General features: G+C 35.7%; 2 protein-coding genes across 3 annotated transcripts in view; both read left to right on the forward strand.

Annotated features, from left to right (window-relative positions):
* The window catches only part of RABGAP1L (RAB GTPase activating protein 1 like), a 434,187-nt gene that overhangs the window by 149,734 nt on the left and 263,171 nt on the right, over positions 1–21,282 (forward strand). The window lies entirely within an intron of this gene.
* Positions 150–5,036, forward strand: GPR52 (G protein-coupled receptor 52). Its single transcript, XM_033093091.1, has 2 exons — positions 150–889; positions 1,758–5,036. The coding sequence occupies exon 2, from the start codon at positions 2,198–2,200 to the stop codon at positions 3,281–3,283; it is 1,086 nt and encodes a 361-aa protein (XP_032948982.1). The 5' UTR covers positions 150–889; positions 1,758–2,197; the 3' UTR covers positions 3,284–5,036.

A 21,282-nucleotide genomic window follows, 5' to 3' on the forward strand; every position in this document is an offset into this window, starting at 1 on the left:
ATAAGGATCGGTCAGTCCCATTGTCTTCTTTTGTCAATCTTGATCGGAGCTTGCCGAGTAAGTCTATAAGCCTGCATGTGCCTGGCAACTGTTACCTAGTGACAGTTTCAGCTGCAGTAGCCATTGGCTGTGCTGTTGATTGGGGCAGGAGGACCGAGTCACCTTTCTGATGGTGAGTTCTTCTGCATCGGCTCAGGAGGAGGAGGAGGAGGAGCAGGGCTCCGACTCAGGTGGAGGCAGTGATGCTGAGACTGTGAAGAATAGCCCCAAGCATCCTGGTGACTGCATCACAGTGAGTCGGACTTCTGAATCAAGCAGCCCAGCCTAGCAGCTGATGAGAATGAATGTAGGTGAGAAGCATTGCCTTATCCCTGTAATGAGAGAACTATTTGGTGACAAGTAAAACTGGGATGTGCAAGGAGGACTGTCCCGTGGCTATTACAAAAGAAGGACCGCCCTGAATGACTTGCTGCTGCACGAGAAAATAACTTTCGGAAGAATGCTTTCTATGAAGCTGCTGCTTTGTTCCTGAGGAAGTGTTTTTATTTTTAATGCATGGTATTTCTTCAAAAGGTATGACAACAAAGGCTGACAAGAGACTCTTTGAAATGCCTGTACTTTAAAAAAGACCTTTGACAATGTGCACCTTATATCAGAACGACCTTGGAAGCCTTATGGATGGATTCTATCTAGCCAGCCTTTCAGTATTTGAAACTCTAGGATCTAAACGCATCTCGATGCTTTAGAGGTATTTTAAAACAAGACCGTCTTACAACCTGCCTGATGGCCCCTCTGTTAATTGAGCACTTGCTCAAAATAGAATGCAGAAATAGAAGAGACATTTTTTTAAACATATGGCTGCTACATAACTGCAAATGTAACAAACAAGGTAATTTTCCACTTTCAGAAGATTTAGTTGAAGTAATGATTTAATATGTTAATCATCTAATGAAAATAGAAAAGGTAGAGAAACATAGACTATGAAGCCTAATAGAAATGCCTCAGTAATTAATAATGGCAACATTTCTTGTCAAATAAGCTCAGGGTGCTTATAGGAAACTTTCTCTTATTGTCTAAATTTCATGTATGGTTACCTATATATATGATGAGATATAGGTGTGGTTACAAAGGTGAGAAATAACTATATATTCTGTGGTCATGCTTTATTATAAAGAAGGTGGCATATTAGACGATGAAAGTTATTTTCAGTTACTGATGCTGAAATTAATAGCAAAAATGAATTATTTTCCTTTTGAAAAGGAAGAAGTATAAATTACATTGCTGGTGGTAGCACCAGTAACTGTAATAGACTAAAACTGTTTTCTTCTGAATGTTTTAAAATTGCATGCAGGATTGAAACTTCAGAAGTTTATCATATTTTGTCAGGTATTAACACATTTCATATTATACCTTCCTACTGGAGATAGTGTGTTTTCTCCTCATGAAAACTATAGGGCAATCTGGAGTCTGTTATCTCTGTTCTGCTCCTTTGTGCCCAAATAAAGATGACTCTTTTGTTGGGAAATGGGTCGGTGGTTCGTAGCTTTTTAAAGAAATGAGAGAAACGGATCATAAAGTTGACCCACCAGCATCAAAGCTCCAAAGACACTGTTCGTCACAATGAACTTTTTCTTAGCTTTCCAACCAAATCTGAGATCTTAATTACTTAAATTCTAAAATATGAATCCACTTCTCATGATAGATGAAACAGGAAGCCTGAGACAATTTCAGACCTTTTCTTTTCTCATTCTTTCTAGTTGATCCCTAAGAAACAGCCCTTCTGAGGAGGACATACAACCCACAGAAGCTTTTCTTCCCTTGGCAATTGATTTATTTATTTTTGTTGCAGATTTAATTTTTCATAGTGCAAGGTAATAAACCCATTTTCTCTAGAAGTGCCTTGTGTCTGCAAAAAGTTGTTTGAGACCACCAGAGGAAGCTCACGAGTGACCCTTTTTCACCGCCTTTGTAGCTTATCCCCTCCCTCCTCGCGCTCCCCTCCCAAAGCTGAGGTGTGTCACTGCTGCACTGAGGCTGATGAAGAGCCTGGAACACTCTCTGGGATGCTCAGCTGTGACAGAAGCACTGCCACTGGCTACCGAAGCTGATTCTGAAACCCTCGTGCAGAGTTTAACAGATGCCGGGCAGGGCACCGGCTTGCTGTAGCCAAGGCTGCAGGTTCCCTTGATTCCAAGCCATGAATGAATCCAGGTGGACTGAATGGAGGACCGAGAACCTGAGCAGTGGCCTCGTGAATGGGACCGAGCGCCACTCCTGCCCACTGGGATTTGGCCATTACAGCGCGGTGGACGTCTGCGTCTTTGAGACAATTGTGATTGTCCTGCTGACATTTCTAATCATTGCTGGGAATTTAACGGTCATCTTTGTTTTTCACTGTGCCCCACTCTTACACCATTACACCACCAGCTATTTCATTCAGACCATGGCATATGCTGATCTTTTCGTTGGAGTTAGCTGCTTGGTTCCTACTCTCTCACTTCTCCACTACTCCACGGGTATCCATGAGTCATTGACTTGCCAGGTCTTTGGATATATCATCTCGGTTCTCAAAAGTGTTTCCATGGCATGTCTTGCTTGCATTAGTGTGGATCGCTATCTGGCAATAACCAAGCCTCTTTCCTACAATCAACTGGTCACCCCTTGTCGACTGAGAATTTGCATTATTTTAATCTGGATCTACTCCTGCCTGATTTTCTTGCCTTCCTTTTTTGGTTGGGGGAAACCTGGTTACCATGGTGACATTTTTGAATGGTGTGCCACCTCTTGGCTCACCAGTGCCTATTTCACAGGCTTCATTGTTTGTTTACTTTATGCTCCTGCTGCCTTTGTTGTCTGCTTCACTTACTTCCACATTTTCAAAATTTGCCGGCAGCACACCAAAGAGATACATGACCGGAGGTCCCGATTCCCTAGCCACGAGGTGGGTGCCTCTGGAGAGACCGGACACAGCCCTGACCGTCGCTACGCCATGGTTTTGTTTCGGATAACCAGTGTGTTTTACATGCTGTGGCTCCCCTATATCATTTACTTTCTTCTGGAAAGCTCCCGGGTCTTGGCCAATCCAACACTGTCCTTCTTAACAACCTGGCTGGCTATAAGTAATAGTTTCTGTAACTGTGTAATATACAGCCTTTCCAACAGTGTCTTCCGGCTGGGCCTCCGAAGACTGTCCGAGACGATGTGCACGTCTTGTATGTGTGTGAAGGATCAGGAAACACAAGACCCCAAACCCAGGAAGCGGGCTAATTCCTGTTCCATTTGAAGAGAACTACACAGGAAATCAAATGTAATCTGACAGTGGTTTGGGATCATATTCTTCATTCATCTGGAAATTTGCCACTAGAGAAATATTTACTTGAATAGTTGACTGTGAGATGAAAAGACTAAAGGTTTCTTTTTTTTTTTTTCTTATGGAGAAAAAAACTAAAGAAAAGGATGTATAGAGGGCAATCTCATGAGATAATTATAGTGTGTGAGTATAAATGTGCAGTAATAGGAAAAATTAAGCACCGAGGATGAAAACAGTATCTCAGATCTTCCACAGGACGTGAGCGAAGCCCCTCACTGTCTCTGTCTCTCTCTGACTGAACTCTCTCCTCTGTCTTTGTCTCTCATTCTGCCTCTCTCTCTCTTTCGTTCTCTTTGTGCTTGTGGAAATTACTTACATAAATTGCCCTTTGTAGAAAATGCTACATATTATATATGTGGCAAAGTGTAATCTTTTGCATCAAAGTGTACTTTTAAACACACTGATCTGAAATGCATACGTGGTCTCTCCATGGAGGATGCATAATAAGCGTTGTGTTTTAGTACCTGCCACACAACCCTTTTGCTTGTGTTTTTATAATCTCTGCAGCACAAATTTTCTGCTATGAATAAAAAGACACAGTATTATTTCATTACCGTAAAATTATGCTCGTCCCCTCCCCCTTTCCTAGCAGCCTGCTGTGTTTTTCTCTCTATTTTTCTTGAGCTGCATCCTTTGGTACCTTAATCCAGAAGTGTCTTAGCTGATGAAAGAATCTACTATGTAAAGCAATCATGATGTTAAATAATTTATTCCTTCCTACAAAGCAATCTCTAGCCTGTTTGAGATATTGTGTTAAATATTTTTAATGGCTTTTGGAAACACTTATTTCTGGTTCCTTTTAAATTATTTCATGTGCCCAAATGGTGTCCCATTTTCTATACTAAAGCTTCATTTTCCTTTAAGAAAATCCACAAAGAATTCAGATGCAGGGTACTCACTCAGATGTGAGGTACCACTCTTAAAGCTACTTGGTGTGTCCTGGTTTTTCTTTTTTCTTTTGAGTAAAAAAATGACCTTTTTGTGTTAGGACTACAAAACTTACTGTTCTGTCCACTAATCATTTGTGTGATATGCGTTTGCACATACCACATTTTTTACAACAAAGAAAATGTAAATTATATTATGTGATCTGTGCCTAATGTTTTCTTAGCACAATATATAGATCAATGTTCCTTAAGTCATCAACATTGGAAAAAATATACAAAAACTTCTTTTAAGAGAAGAATACTTTTGTTTAGTTGTTATTTAGATATTTATATTAGACCGAGCTGCATTCTTAGTGTTGCTGAGAATACAATATACTTAATTATCAAGTACAGGTAAGAGCTGTCAGTATTTTCTTTTGTAATGATCTGTTTTCATATTCAGAGATTAAATTAGCTTATTTTTTAGTGTGCTACATGGAATTGTGTAATAAATTGTCAGGGGTTTGGATGTAGCTAAATGGCATTTGGGAATTAGTAGTGAAGCAGGTGTGAGTGGTAAAACATCTAAATCTTACTTTTTTACCCTAAGTTTCCTGCCTGACAGATATTTTAACATTTCTATCAAACTACTGAGTATTTTTCTTCTCAGCATTTTTGATTTCTTTGTTTTACGAAATGCGTTAATGAAATATGCCTGTGGAAGCCCGCCATTGTCGCACACTGGTGGTTTGGCTTCAGAGGTCCTTTATAGAAATGTCATCATTTTACCGAGGTTGTTATGAACCCCTGTATATTTTTAAACATGTAAGAAAGGTTTAAAATAAAGAATAAAATAGTATTCTATATATCAAAATCAGACTTTGCTTCAGTTTAATAAAACATTTACTTGGAACAAAAGTTTACTCGTTTGGCATTAAAATTTAATAAGTTTTACACTTCCGTGGTTTGGGTTGTTTATATTAATTCATGTCCTCTGTTTGCCAATGGCATTTTGGATAAGTTGAAATGTGCCTTTTAAGTTCAGGCCAGTTCAAGGAAAACAAAGTTCAAGGAAACATAATACTATAACTTTCCAGTTGTCATAAATAGGATCTTCAACATTATATATATTATTTGGGAATCAGATTTTGACTCCTTTGGCTTGGAGCGTACATATAGTTAGAAGAGACGCAGGAGATCCCTGTACAGAAAACCTGAGGCCCTGCTTATTGTACTTTCTTCCTCTGACTTTTCCTTTTAATTATTAACACCAAGAATTATGAGCCAGGTACCATGTTATGTTTTACATATAACATCTAACCCTCACTAGAACCTTTTTTGCGATAGCTACCAAGTTTCCCCAAAAATAAGGCCTAGCCGGACAATGAGCTTTAATGAATCTTTTGGAGCAAAAATTACTATAAGACCTAGTCTTATTTTACTATAATATAATACTGGGTCTTATATTAATTTTTGCTCCAAAAGACGCATTAGAGCTCATTGTCTGGCTAGGTCTCATTTTCAGGGAAACACGGTACTATTATTCCCATTATAGAGATGAGGAAACTAAAGAAAAGGGACTTATTCAAGATCAATCAGTCAGAGGCTCTTTCACACTCTGTTAGCCTGGCACCAAAGCCTGTACACTTAACTGCTATGCTCTACTGCTTTCTTTTTTTTCAAAAGCCTTCAAACCTTTATACCTTGGTCTATACCTTTTTCCTACAAAATTTTTCTTGAGTTTTCTTTCTGTTTTTCTCACCTAAATCTTTGCTTGAGTTCTTTTCTTGTTTTATCTTTTTCCTTGATCTTACAAGTCTCTGATTAAAACAGCAATCTGATAAGCCCAAACTGGCCAAGTCAGTCTATACTTAAACTGAAACAGTGGGGCGTGGCATTTCCTTGATATTACTTTGTTCATTTTTGTTAAGTTTTCCTTGAGTAACGTTGTCAAATCTCTGTACATTTCTTACTGAAAAAAATTGTTTTGAAGAAGAGTGGAGAAAGAATGCTTTATTGTAGGCCGTTAAGGGGAGCCTCTGTGAGGCATGATCTAGGTTTAGATTCTCCATTTATTTCCACGTGCAACTCTAGGGTAAACCATTCAACTTCCTCTCGACATCTTTTAATATGTTTATAGGATAAGGTAATACTTATTTTGAAACTACTCTTGTCTTTTTTAGATTAATGTGTTTTAAGAATAGCAAGCATAGCTATTATTTTCATCATTATATTGTATTCTATGGTAATTATCCAATTTGGTTATAAATGACAGCCAAACAGTAATGCTGTAGTCTGTTACTAAGGGTTCTATTATCTGTGGATTGTTTCTAAAGTTATGTCATGTTGAAAGTCTTTATAACCTACCAGTGTATGACACCTGGATTGAGATCCTGGCTTTTATAAACTGTTTGGTCTTAGGTAACATGCTGAATGGTCCAAGTCTTCAGTCTTCTCATCAGTAAAAGCCAGACACTTGTGCCTTCTTGTTAGGCTGGATTTGAGGACTAAATGAGATAATGCCATCTATGTGTTCAGCATGGTTACTGGAACATAGAAAATGTTCAGAATGCGGTAACTGCTGTTTTATCTTCATGGCTGCCATGCTTATTGCCATCACAACTTAAACATCAGTAATTCCAATTTCAGGAAATTTTATTGTATTTTATTTTTTTGGAAAATTTTATTTTATAATAGAATTAATCCATTGAGTATTAGAGATTTCTAAAACAGCATTTTCTTTTTTTCCAAATCTGTTTAAACTCAGACTTTGGCTGAAACTCAGATGTTTTTAAATATAGAAAACTTCCATAATTTCTGAAAGCACATTTCCCAGTAATAGTTATTCATGAAGACATCATTTGAGATTAAAGATACCCAGCAAGCACATGTTGGGATGAGACCAGGATGATTCTGAGATTAACCTACCTCCTTACTTTTTTGTATTAAATGTGCTTCAACATTTTTCCTTCATCAGGTTGTTGATAGTAGGAAAGAATTGTTCAGGAATGTCTTCCCATTTGTCTTTGCACTGTAGTGTTCCTCATTTACTAATACAGAATTTAAGGTATTTCTTTTATCATATACATGTTACCTGGAAAACACAAAGATGAGTAAGCAGATTTGTTGTACATATATCATTATATGAGTGTAGAAATAAATGAAGTTGTTGCCTAAAAGAACTTTTCTCTTTCTCTCCTGACCCTGGAAGCTAATCATTAGGTGTGATAAACAGGTGCAGAAGATTCTAAGATGTGGAGAAGTTGGTAGAATGACATGCTGAGGATAGCATCGCTTGTGTTCAAACAGGTGGGACCATCGCTATGCACAGGAGGTTAGGTTACTGAGTGGATGCTGTGTTCTGATGTCTAGGTTCCAACACTTGCTCTTTCCCTGAGCAACACTTTATTTTAGGATTAAGAAGGACATGTAGCAAGTGGAGTACTCTACAACCAAACGTTTAGATGTTGGGGGAAATCAAAATTATTAGAAAAGAAAAAAGACAGATTCCCTTTTCATTGTTTCCAGTGAATGAAAGTTTTCACCAGTGCTAGTTTTGCTCTATAATTTAAAATACTCATAACTGTTTTAAAACAGTAGAAGTGGTTGTCTTAAAATATTAAAAGTGATGTAAATAGATTTTTCTTCTTTATTAATACTATTTTTTCACAATGTGCATTTACTTTTTTCTAATTGAGAAATTATTTTATTAAAAAGAATGCTGTCTAGTTCAAAAATATTCTGACATTTCACAAAACAGTTTTTCATTTTATAAGTAATGTTATCCAATTTTGTCTTAATGCTATTTTCTTTTTAAGATAGTTTATATAGTTTTCTGACTTTTATAGTATTTGCTATTTCAGGTAAATTTTCAGAGAAATTTGATTACCTTCTAATTATGATATTTGATGTTCTTACTTATTTTTGCTTCAACACAATTGGTTTGAAGTGTTATTTGCTGAATCTGAAATGGATCTCAATCACTGTAGGGTTTTTTAATGCACCACTGATGGCACCTTCTAGCATTTTTCACATTTTTAACAGAAGGATAACCCTGTCTGAGGGAAATGAGGTCTAGCTGGTGTGTTACAATCAGTACTTTTATTGTGGTAAATGGGACCAGATTAGTTTTTGATATTCTCAAATTCTAAAATATGTAGATGATAAATATCAAGAAACATGGCACACAATGGTAGAATCTTAAATGGAAATATTCGCTTAAATTCTAAAACTTCCCCAAATGCTACTCTGTGCAAGAGAAATCACTTTTATCTTTGACTTTAGAAATTTGAATTCAGTTTTACTTTATGTTTTCTATTTAAGCAAGTATACATAAGGTTGATGCCAATTAACAATGCCCAGATATACCTTATAAATTCAAAGTATGGCATTATTTTATTTGGGAGGCCCACCAAAAAATCAAGTACAAAAATTATATAGCCTGTTCTTTAAAATTCAAAATACGTCTTTGAATGCAGTACAGACTACGAATATAGTGAGAGATGATCAGTGCATTTGTCTGAAGTTATGCCTGATACAAGCAAGTATTCATGTGTGCACTCTGTGTAAAATGCAATTTTAAAACAGGTACTTTATGTTTCCAGTAGAGTTTGAAGTTTGAAATAGGTATTATAGATCATCCATTTTATACTAATAGGCTTTTCCTACTTATTCCCTTTACTCTTTCGGAAATTGTATAATAAAATGCTAACTTGGTAAAATTGAAATCATAAATGATAGATTTAGGGTAGGTTAAAACATAATTCGGGAAGAAGATAAAAAAGTCCTGAAAATCTAGGCCAAATTCCTTGATAATATTTTAACAAGTTAAATTATATTTGGATTTTTCTTATATTTATTATTTTGGCAAGGAGAAGATGATTCAAAATTTGGGTTTTAGAATTGCTTGAGGTTATCAATTTCAAAATAGACCATAGTTTCTTGTTTGTAAGAAAACAACTTCTATGTAATGTATACCTAGGCACAGCTTCAGGTGTACAGTGCAGTGGTCAGGCATCTACACCGTCCATGAAATGGTCTCCCTGACAAGTTCAGTACCCATCTGGCACCCTACATAATCTTTACAACAGTATTGATTATATTCCCCATACTGTACGTATTTCATACCCCCTGACTATAGCAAAGCATTTTAAAAACTACAACCTTAATGAAGAATTGTCAAAAATCAGACTATATATAACAAGGTTTGAAAAGTAAACAAGTCTCATGCATGCACTTTATGTTCTGAATGTTCTTTGTATTGGATCTGTAGTGTTGTTGAAGGCATGATAGGATGGGTTTTTCTGAAGCATTATGATGGAAAAGATTTTGAGACGTCTGGCTACAGTGCTTTATACCGGGGTTCCAAAAAAATGTATACAAGTGGACACTTTAGTCAACGTTGCTCAAGCAGTAGTTCGCCGTAATCAGAAGTGTCTGGACACTGATGGTAACCACTTCGAGCACCTCTTGTAATTGCAGAAGTCACACATGACTTCATCTTTTGTTATCGGTATATATTGAGTGTTACAATTTTAATACAGTTTTCCTTTCTTAAAATGTGTATACATTTTTTTGGCACCCTCCGTATATGTTTTGTGTATAGTCTATAAAATAAAACTCAGCAATTGGACAGATCAATCTGAATGTATGATGTTTTAAATCAACCCCTTTTAATATACAATTCAGTTTTATTTCTGTGAAACAATATAGTTACAGAAAAATTAAAGGAACTCAAGTTAGGCTGGACGGGATTGATTGCCTTATAATGTCCTTAGATGAAACCTTTCCTTAGTTCCTAGTACATGCATTAATTGAATATAAATTAATTCTATTGAGTTATTCAAAAGGTTTATTATCTTAAATATTTAAAATTTCCATGATAACTTATGACTACTTAATTTATGGTACTCATTAAAAGAGTTTGCAAGATGAATCATTGAAAAATTCAAATTATTGAAATCTGAATTAACCAGATCTTTACATTCTATAGTGACAAATTAGGACAATAAATACTTATTGATTGTGTTTATGTGTAGGGCATAAATTGTGGTTCTGTAGTACTCCTGGACCTTCTTAAGTCCAAAGAATAACTTACTGAATTGTGGGAAGCAGGCAAGGTGGCAGGTTATCTAATTTCCAAAACTTGATGGGGAGATTGAAGGAAAGTCTTAGGAACAATGCAATAGATTGAAAAATTAGAGGGATCGATTCATTTCCAAAAATGAATTAACCTCGATATTTAACCATGTGTTTGGATGCTCTAGTCTCAGAGGACACCGTGAGAAGTTGTTAAAGTGAAAGGAGAGGTACTGTTTAGTGTTCAACACAGTGCAAAAACATTGTGGGGAGAAATGCACAATAAAAAGAAAATATTCTCTAACGTAGATTAAATTTGATTAGAATAAAATCATTAGTTTAAGTGGAAAGTGTAAGCTTTGAGGCTAGAACAAGAGTATTCAGTCTGGGAAGGAGCCTGAGGGACTGTGCATGGGACACATTCCACCAACTCAAGTCACATCTGAGACCGCTTCCTGGAGTCGTTTTCCCTAATATCTGTCACCTGATTGTAGGTGACTCTAACTATCTAGAGGCTACTTTTATGACAGGCAGGCTTTTACTTGTCTGCCTATCCATCAAGATAATTATATGATGTGGACCTGGTATTTTTTGATTAATAGAATCATTTATTCATTTGTTTAAGTATTTATAAGGATGTTACTGTGTGTCAAATTCCATTCAAGATAATGAGATTTGTAAGTAAAACAGGTTTTCAGTTCTCCCAGAGCATGTAGACTAATAGAGGACATACAGACTATATATAGATAACTATAGCATAAGGTAGGAATTGACATATTAATACCCACTGCCTGCTATAACAAATAAAGTTTTAATGGGACATAGCTGTGCCCGTTTACTTATGTATTGTTTATGGCTGTTTTCATACTACGATGGCAGAGTTAAGTAGTTGTGACAGAGATTTTATGTCCTGCAAAAAGTAAAGTGTTTACCACTTGGCCCTTTTAGAAGAAAATGTTCTGACCCTTGGTCTAAGACATTATAAATACCTTTTATATAGTGCTCACAATAATAGAATGTTGTGCTTTTATAATTGACAAAGGATCTCAGAAGGAGGAATTGCTAATTTCACCTTGATTTATCCAGGCATCTGGAAAATTTCTGGCAAATGGGCAAAACCCTAGATATTGATTCCTTCTCTGTGCTTCCAGTGTTTGTCAATGGAATATTTCACTCCAAGTGAAACACAGACCTACTCTTTCTAATTACTTATTCTTACCTTGTATAATTAATCTGCATACTTATTATATTTATATCTTATTTGGCTAAAGTTCTTTTCTATTAAAACTCACTTTCTAGTCTTTTTATTGTAGTACAACCACACATTATTTTACCTTTAAACATGGAGTCAATAATACTTAACATTGGATGTAATCTTCAAACATCAAAACGATTTGTTAAAGTTTTTTCCAGTAACTGGTAATCTTATAGTCTGAAAGAACTGATTTACTTACAAATAAGGAGGCCTTTTTTACAGTGCTCTAATAAGCAGTAAAACAGAAAACTAAGGAACAGATCTAGCTGTACAGGAGCCAAACTTGATGTTTTAAACTAATCTATGAGGAAGTTTTGGTTTTCCTCAAGTTCAGTCACATGCGTGAGAAAAATGAACATATGACCTTGACATTGATATTGAAGACATTCGTTTGGTTCTTTAGAATAAAAGCAGACACATGCTTTCTATGCACTAGGTTCTGTTCTAAGTCACTGAGGCAGTAGAGTCATTATTTCAACCCATATAGTCAGGCTGAACAACTTAATAGTTTATCATATATTTTCTCTAAATAAATGAATAAGATAATTTCATGTAAAGCTGAATATTAAAGACAGTAAATTTTCAGGTGTCCATTAGTTTACTTATAAATGAAAAATCTCAGAGACTCGCTAGGTCTTCCTACCTTTTGCAGAACAGACAATAGACTGGAGGGTGTTAAGAGAAGACCTCAGGGGTTTGTTACAGAGATAATTTGAGTGCTGATGTTTTTGCTACTTCATATATCCACCAACTTGCGCTTCCACAGTAGCACCTTTTAATTTCAGACAACTCTATAAAAGGATGAGTTAAGCTAATCACTGTAACCTTACCTTCAAATTCTGCCCCTCTATTTCTCATCCCTTCTATATAACTAATTTCCCCTTTTTCATCCTCAATCAAGAGTCATTTTAGTTGTTTTTATTTTTAATTTTTAAAGAGACATTACTCCTTAAGGAAATTTAGGGATTTAAAAGCATGAAAAAGAGAATCAATCACCCATAGTTCTATTACCCATATGTAATTAGATGTAACAACTCTTCATTTTTTTCTTCCATTTTCCCATTGTGGACTAGGACTTTTTCTATGTAAAGGATTTTTAAATGTAGTTATTTATATCTTAAGCATTTTTCTGTGTTATTGCATATTCTTCATGAACATCTTTATAAATAAAACTTTGTCCCTATTTAGTATTATTTCCTTACAATTTTTTAAAAAGAGAAATAACTGTATGACGCCATTTTAAGATTATTTATACAGTTTGCCAAATTGCTTTCCGAGAGGAGTGAGCCAGTTTATCTTCACACCAATAACCATCAAACTACGTTGTTCACCAGAAACTTGCCAGCAGCCATTCTCCATTAACAAGTCAATTAAGGAAGTTGATTTCATTTTCACTTTTTTCCCTCCGAGCTCCTAGAAGAGGTTGCTTTGTTAATTTGGTTCTTTGTGTATTTTTCTTCCTAACACTAAAGAAAGAAAAGACAGGGGGGAAAAAAAGTTAACTAGGATGGGTCTGCTGAACCTTATTTAAACCAAAGTGCCCAAATCCTTTATTTCCAAAGTCTTTGAGCCCAGATCGTACTCTCACTTTTATTAGCTCACTGTTTAGTTTGTGCTGCTGCTTTAAGACCAGGTGTTATGCTAAGAACAGAGGTTCTGTCAGCACTCTTCTCCCATCAGTGGTGCTGTCTTCAGCGTTGCCTGTTTCATTCTATGCTGCATGTGCCACACGGCCCCTGTGTACTGGAGTTTGAGAAAGACGTAGGCCATTTTTCCATTGTGTTCTTCTGCCTCTTTCACAGCCGTGCTGTCCCTCCTGGCCCCTCAAGGGAGGGAGGGTCCTTTCCAAAGCAGAAACTTTTGAGGCCTTTGTCCTTGGAGTGTATGGGGACATCAAGGCTTTAGCTGTTAAGGGCTGAGGACCCCAGGCTTGGCTTTGATACCAGGACTTCCATAACCTGCAGAACAGTGGGTGTGGTTCCCACTGTGGTGAGGGGAGCTGTGGGAAGCGAGTGAGTGGTAAGGTTCCTCCTTACCATCTTGGAGAAGTCACACCTGGTGCGGATGTCTAAGGAGCAGGGCATGCTTGAACGTCTGCACCTCTTCCCCTCATTGTCTTTTCCAGGTCTCTGGTTCCTCAGTGCTTTGTATATGGTGGCTACTCAATATTTGTCGAGCTGAGTATCAAGTGCCTTCTGTGTAGTAAGTCATTTACTTGTTGAGCTGCACTGAACTTAATTTTCCCAATTAACTGTAGTTTTGAGTCTTTCCACTTTTTCCCCAACTCAGGTGAGGGTGTGATTGGACTGAAGATTATTTCAGAATCCTTTTTCCCTCTGCCTTTATATTAGTGTAAAATGGGGAAGCTATGGAAAAGAGTATATAAGGAGAGTTGAAAGATTATTTAATATAGATATCATTTAATATAGCCATCCTAACTGAATTCTTCCTTCCAAAATCCACATTCAGTTGACTTGAAGGCTCTGCATATGTGTTTTAAAAGAGGGTGAATGCACTTTGGGGTAACTTTAGGTTTGGGATAATTTATATGCCGCTGAATAGTTTATATTCAGCTGAAATGAATGTTTGTCTGACTTCTTCCCACCATGATTATATAGAAAAGAATGAAAATTCTGTTTTACTCAAGAACTTTCTGTACATGTTAGTAGAGCTATTGTTTCTATCTCCTGCCTCCGTAGTCTTGAACAATTCCTTGTAAAATATGGTTTTGAAGCTCATCACCAGCTTTTCCCTGACTATGCTCTAACATATCCTTCTTTAAATGGTCAGAGCTGAATATATTGTTCTGTGTGTGATATGAATGGTAAAAGAGGAAAGTGGGGTTATCATTTTCACTTGGTTTATATACCATACTGCTATCTGTTCAGCGCAGAAGTAAATTAGGTACTTTGTTAGTTATATTTCACCATTTAACATATTGAGTTTATTTTCAATAAACCCCTAAGTCTTTTTTACCCCTGCTTAATTATATGTTCTTTTCCCTTCATGTGCAGTGTTTTGTGTTTTTTTTAAACACAATTTCAGACCTTACCTTTATCATCTTTAAATTTCATCATGTTAGAGTTTACTCAAATTGTTCCAGGTTTTTGGAATCTTCATTGTATCTTTGAATATATTCATTAAGATTTTACCACCTGCAAATGTGATAAACATATTTAATGTATAAATTCCAGATAATTGATATTTACAAATCAATCTCAAACAATCTTTGTCATAGGTCCTTAAGACCACCCCCAGGTTTGGTGATTTGTTGGAAGGACTCATTAAAATTTTGCTTATAGTCGTACTCATGGCTAAGATTTATTACAGTCAAAAGATTAAAGCAAAATTAGCAAAACGAACCACACGGAAGCTTTTAAGAGTCTTCTCCCAGGGGAGTCACACAGTATAAACTTAAGTCCTTCCGCGAATTGTATGCACTAACGTGTGCCCTGTTATGTACCAGTGAAGCTCATTTGAGACTCAGTTCTCAAGGATTTTATTGGGCGCTGGTCACATATGCAGCAGGCATCCTCTGCCTCGCAGCTTCCAAAACCCCGGACTTCCAGAAGGAAAACGGATAGTTAACATAAACTGTTTGCATGAACAGTGCGGGCACAGTGGGGCACTCTTACTGAGAAGTTTTATATCATTGTAGGGGATTGTTTATCAGCCAAGTTCCTAGAAGCCAGCCAAGGGCCAGCCGTGAGAGGACGTTGTTCTAAGGATAGGCGGTCTCGGGCCCGCAGTATTAACTCTTTTATACACATCATGCGATGTTGATGTTTACTAGAATAGTATATGCATAGTGTAGGTGTTTTAGTTTATTGGTGGGATGCAATTTCCTATATATACACCAAGGAGAGTCATGCAGTTCTTTTTATGCTCATAGAGGTAACTTTCAATGTAGGCCTTTTGGATGAGATTAGACCTGTTGTTTTTACAGCAGTAGACCTTTCATGTGAAATACACCTTACCTTACCACTGATGTTGATTTTTTTCTAACCAATGGTTTTAGTATGTAATTTTGGCAAGAATATTTAACAACCTTTGCCTCTCCTTTTTCCTCCTCTTTTAACTAATTGCAACATAGTTACTAATTTTTATAGGTTCCGGACTTCCAAATGGCTGAATTTCAAAGAGGTATACAATTTATACAAGCTAGTTTTCCTCTAATTTTTATTCTTATTTTGACCTTGCTTATGATTGTGTATGGTTGAGAAGAGAACTAACATTAACAGCAACAGCAAAATTACAATTTTGGGGGAAAAAACAACTCAATCTCCATAATTTGTTTCATAAACTATGTCTTATTTAAGTTAACAGAAAGATACTGTTTGTTTTAGAGTACCAGGGCATTTATAGAAATGCAGAAACCTTTTTTACTGTATGAGAAGTGCTTAATTTGATGTAATACAAATAGATATTTTGGACTTGGCAGAAGAGAATATGTTATTTTCTAAGTTTATACTTTATATAGAATTACAAATTTTTAAAAGGCTGAGAAAAAGTCTTTCTACTTATTCATTTAGCAAATCAAACTATAATTTAATATATGATTATTTGATAGCATTTACTCTAAGAAATTTTACGCTTTGTATTCCATAACTACATTTAACATATAGAAAGATTTTAATAACATCTTTAGCATTTGGAACGTATTTTGCAGAGAGATTTTTAAGAATGCCTTTTAATGGAGATTTTTAAGAAGATGAAAGATAATAACCTTTTGGTTTTTCATTTAAGTGCAGTTCTGCCCAAGGACATATGAATGATTGGATGACATTTAAAATTGATCCTTACAGAGCTATAATTTTGTGATGCTCTCTCCATCCCTCATTTATTGTTCTTGAATATTTCCACAGAGAGACATCCTTTCTCAGGGATGAAATACCGTCCTTTCGCCACATGTTCTGAAATGGAGCTCTTAAATTTGGCTTTGTACCTTTCCTCCAGTTACATGTATCTCACCTTCTTATTCTGGATTTCTCATAAAAATTGAAACCTGAACAATTGCAAAGGGAAATCATTATTGCCAATTTTTATTCCTTAAACTGAGTGTCTCGTTTTCTTTGGTTCTCTTATTAATTTCATTGGTATAACTTACGGCTCTGTGTATTTAATCAATGGTCATTGAAAAAAGACTATCAAGCCTTTCCTTCTCCCTCACTCCGCATTTCATTTAGAATCTAATTTCTGCTGATTCATTCTTTACTGTCTTCTAAGATACCTTCTTTGAGTAACTAACTACTTAGGTCACTTCCTTTCAATCTTCATGTATAGTTTTGATTTTTTATTTTTGTTCTTTATGTATTTTGAATCATAAGAGATTTGGATTAAGTGATAACTTAAGGACACAGCTTCCTACCTCTAAGAATCCTTTCAGAACTAGTCAGGTGGCCTCTTCAATTGTTAGACAGCTCTATGACTTAGAAGATGCTTCCTAATTGTGAGCCCAAATCTTCTTTCTTGGAATGTCCACCATTTGGTCCTATGCCATCTCTCTCGATAAAAACAGAAATAAGTTTGCTCCCTTTTTGATATAGCTCTTCTGATATATGAAAACTGCTCTTATATCTTCCTTCTCTTCCCAGATTAAACCTCTTTATTTCCCCACATTCATTCATTCATTCAGCAAATATTTACTGAGTACTTCTTAAGCATAAGTACTATTTGAATTACTTGGAATATGGTAGTGAACAAGAATAATTAGCTCTTTTCTCATAGGGCTCATTCCAAATAGAGGTAAACAAAAAGTATTCCAAATTAAGACATTGACAAGTAAAGAAGAAGATAGTTGCAGATTATGATAAATGCCATAAGATTATGATAAAGAAAATCGAACAAAGTTATAGGTTTGAGAGGGCATAGAGACGGGAGGCTACTACTTCTCCATGTACTTCGGTTTCCTTATGTCTCATCACCTTGGTTGCCCTCCATTACCTTTGGCATTTTTCAAATCCCTATAACGATGGGAGAGACTTTTGACCTGCTAATGTCTTCTGTGTACATAGGAAGGTAGAGCTTCTTAATTATATACACAGTGGAGCTATTTGGACTACCATATCAGTAAGGCCACTATTAAAAAGCAAGACACGAAAATTTAGACCTTTGCCATTATTATTGGATGTGGACATGGGATTCTCTCGCTCAGTGTGCTCTTCCTAGTACAGTGGGACTAGCAATTGCCACATCTAGACAACGAGCTTGCTTTAGTGCAGCCCCAGGTATACTTAGCTGTTTCAAAAGCACAGTCCCCTGGCTTTGTAGTGAACTGTTTACGGTCTTGTTTTTGAACTCTTCTTCATCCAGATCTTTCCTATTCTGAACTTGGAAAATCAATTTACTGAACCTAATTGAAGGGCTTTACAGTCATCTCTGTAAAATTTAATCTCATCTCCGAGCCCTTGCTTCTAGTTTTATGTGATCCCTTTGTATCTTGTTATAGTTTTGAAAAGCTTACCTTTTCTGTTGTCTTTCAAGTCAGCAATGACAACATAAACAGAAGAGTACATACTAAGAACAGAATTTAGCAGAAAAGTTCCTTCTAAATGGATTTTGCTTTATATAATTAGCATATTTTGAGTATGACTCTACCTAATGTCTAGTTCCCATTCTTATCTAGTGTTATATTTAGTTCCAATTTGTGCCCTCTTGTTTTCAATTATTTCATGAGATGTTTACTAAAGAAAGTGAGAATAGTCATTCGTCCTGCATTTCAGAGTCAAATTGATTTGGATTTTAATTTTTTACTCTGTCTTATGTTATTTGTGTAATACTGGACATGTTGCCTAACCTCTCTGACCATTGGTGTCCTAATAATTGTTCCTGCTTCATGGAGGTACATGAAATAATGAATATAAATCATCTATTACAGTGCTTGGCATAGAGAAGAGCTCAATAAATACTAGTAACAGCAGCTATAGTCATTGTTGTTGTCCCTACAGAAATTAAATATATTCTGTCTCGGGCTCTCTAGATCTAAAACCGTTAAAATGCATGTGCACTACGCAAATATACACATAGATAGATTTTTTTGCCATTTTTTTGGTATGGATTGAAACAGTGAAACAGCTTTATTTTTTAAATCTTCTAAGTCATCTGCGTAGAATTTTACTAGATAGAACATCAAAATTACCATCTCTGAAAACCATGTATTCTGATTGAAAGCTTAAACTTTGTCTTCTCTAGTCATTTATCATCTTTCCAGTGGTCCATCGTTTCTCAAAGATTAGCAATAATACCAGATCTTTTAATAGCTACCTTGGTTTATCTTTGTTTGAGCCCAGCCTAACATGAGATGTGGGCATGGGTTGCTGAAAGTAAATATGGAAATTGGGTATTTCACTTAGTCATGGTTCTCAGGTCTGTGAGCACAGAGAATAAAATTGTCTGTAGCAGGGCAGGGAAATAACATTTATAACACAACTACTTATGAAAAGCACTGTGAAAACATCTTTATATAGATTCTTTTATTTAACCCTTTTAGTCACTGCATTTCACAGCCGAGGACATTAGCATCAGAATTTAAATACCTAGGTCATCGCACATCTACCAAGTGGTGGAATCTATAGCGTTTGAGTCCAGCTTTGTTTGACACCAAAACCATGTCCTTTCCCCTGCCATATATGCTGGCTTTTCATTCCTGTCTACTGTTTGGCATCTAACATTATACTGACATGTATGTAAACTGAAACTACTATTCTTTTTCCTTTCACTAGACGTCTGTCCCTGGGAAACTAATAAGGGATTGCTGTAGAGGAGATTGTAAAGTCAGAGAATTGATGAGGGTCATGATTAAAGTTACCAAATTTCCCTAGATAGAAAAGCTTTAGCAGTTTAGAACTACTATAAAATAGTGGACTCTTAAGGGTGGAAGAGAACGTCTTGGTCATGAGTTTTGTTTTCTGCCTACGTAAACAACATACATGTGGGATAAATTATAAGGAAGTTATTTTAGTATTTTTGTAGCTGAACTATTTTGATTGTGATTTAAGATCAGTTCTTGCTTTTTTTATTATACTTCTCTATAATACGTTGTATTTTAAAAGTTTCTTTTGTATTTCTGTAATCTAATGGTTACACAAACCTGATATACGAGGGATAAATGAATAGAAATTTTAGAATTCTTTTGTACATGAGAAATACCATGGTGATCCAGTTTATCATGGATAGATCCGAATGACTTACACTAAAATTCTGGAAGAGGGTTTTACACACAAAAAAATCAGTACAGGTAGGCTGATTTTGTAATAAATAATTCTGCTTCATTTTTAAGTTTCTCTTTGGTTCATCAAAACTTCTAATAATAGTTTATTTCATGTTCTGGCAACTATATTGATAAAAAAATACTTAAAAATATTAAAATGCAAACAGACATCATCCTTATTATCTGATATCCTGGTTTTACAATCTTTTCCCCCCAGCTTTATTAAGGTATATTTGACGAACAAAATTGTTTACATATAAAGTATACTTTATTTTTTATAAGAATATCCTGATCATTGTTCAATGATGAATCCATATTCTATATTGCTTTTGTAAACTTGCAAAGTTATAGCATAAAATAGAGTTATCTACTTCGAGTTCAAACAAATATTTTGATGAAGTAAAATTAAGCACGTTCCATATGAGGGAGTGGACAGATATTTTTGTATAAATATCAAAGAGTGAATTTCAAATAGTGGGTTAGTTCTTTAGGTTAATACTGGACATTATTACCCCCAAAGAATCTAAAGAAAACATTAAGTCTGTAGGAGGATTCTGTAACTTGCCACAAGATTGAGTTTTTGCTTGGTTGCTAAAAAATAGGCATGGCTAAAAAGTGAACATGTTGAAAATCAAATGGGCTGTGTTAATTTAATTTCCAAGAGAGCTATTTGAGCAATTCAGTGTTTGTGAAATCTACAGCCCCTTAAACGGACTTTTAACTTTCTTCACATGAAATGAGCCATGAGCTAGCCCATTAGGTGGTTTTGCAAAACTCAGCATCAAGAACAATGTTATCCAGGATCATTTCCAGAATAATATTTAGTTGAAATTCGAAAATGGAAATTGCTATCTCTTGAATTCTAGGACACGAATTTGTCTTAAATGTTTGTCCAGGGTCTTGCTGTTTAGTTAAACATTAACTACCACCACAACAAAAAAAACCCACGAAGATCCATTTCAACTGAGTGTTGAAAATGTTGTAATTTTTGTCTAATCAAAAATTATGATGGGGAAAGAAAAAATATAATAATTACATTAAAGTGAACTTGGCTCGGTCTCTGATTTTTGTCATGAAGTCAGGAGAGTTCCGTTCAGGTTGTTTGTTTTAGTCTAGGGAATCTTTTCATATAATTAGAGACAGGTAATTTTTCATGGTCTCCAAAATAGTGCTAAGAACCAAACTCCCTGCAATAGAAATGATAATACTAACGAATTTACTCCCTCCCCAAAAATCAGCTACAGTGAACAAAGTAGGCCAGTCATGTCTCTTTGTTGTATTTTCCAGCAACAGATTATTCCTTCTATTTTCTGTGAGTCCCCAAAATTGTGTTTTCTGACCCTAACAGGGGCAAAACTATGGTCCAAGAGTATTCACATGGTTCTTGGTATCTCTCTGATGCTTCCCGTCACAGTTCTCGCCATTGCATACACTCAAGAACCTAGTTGGTACCATCTAATTTTCTTCCTCTTGTGCCCCAGCTCTCATGTTCTTGCAGCCCCAG

Source organism: Rhinolophus ferrumequinum, chromosome 22 (assembly GCF_004115265.2).
Source record: "Rhinolophus ferrumequinum isolate MPI-CBG mRhiFer1 chromosome 22, mRhiFer1_v1.p, whole genome shotgun sequence".
NCBI classification, from domain to species: Eukaryota; Metazoa; Chordata; class Mammalia; order Chiroptera; family Rhinolophidae; genus Rhinolophus; species Rhinolophus ferrumequinum.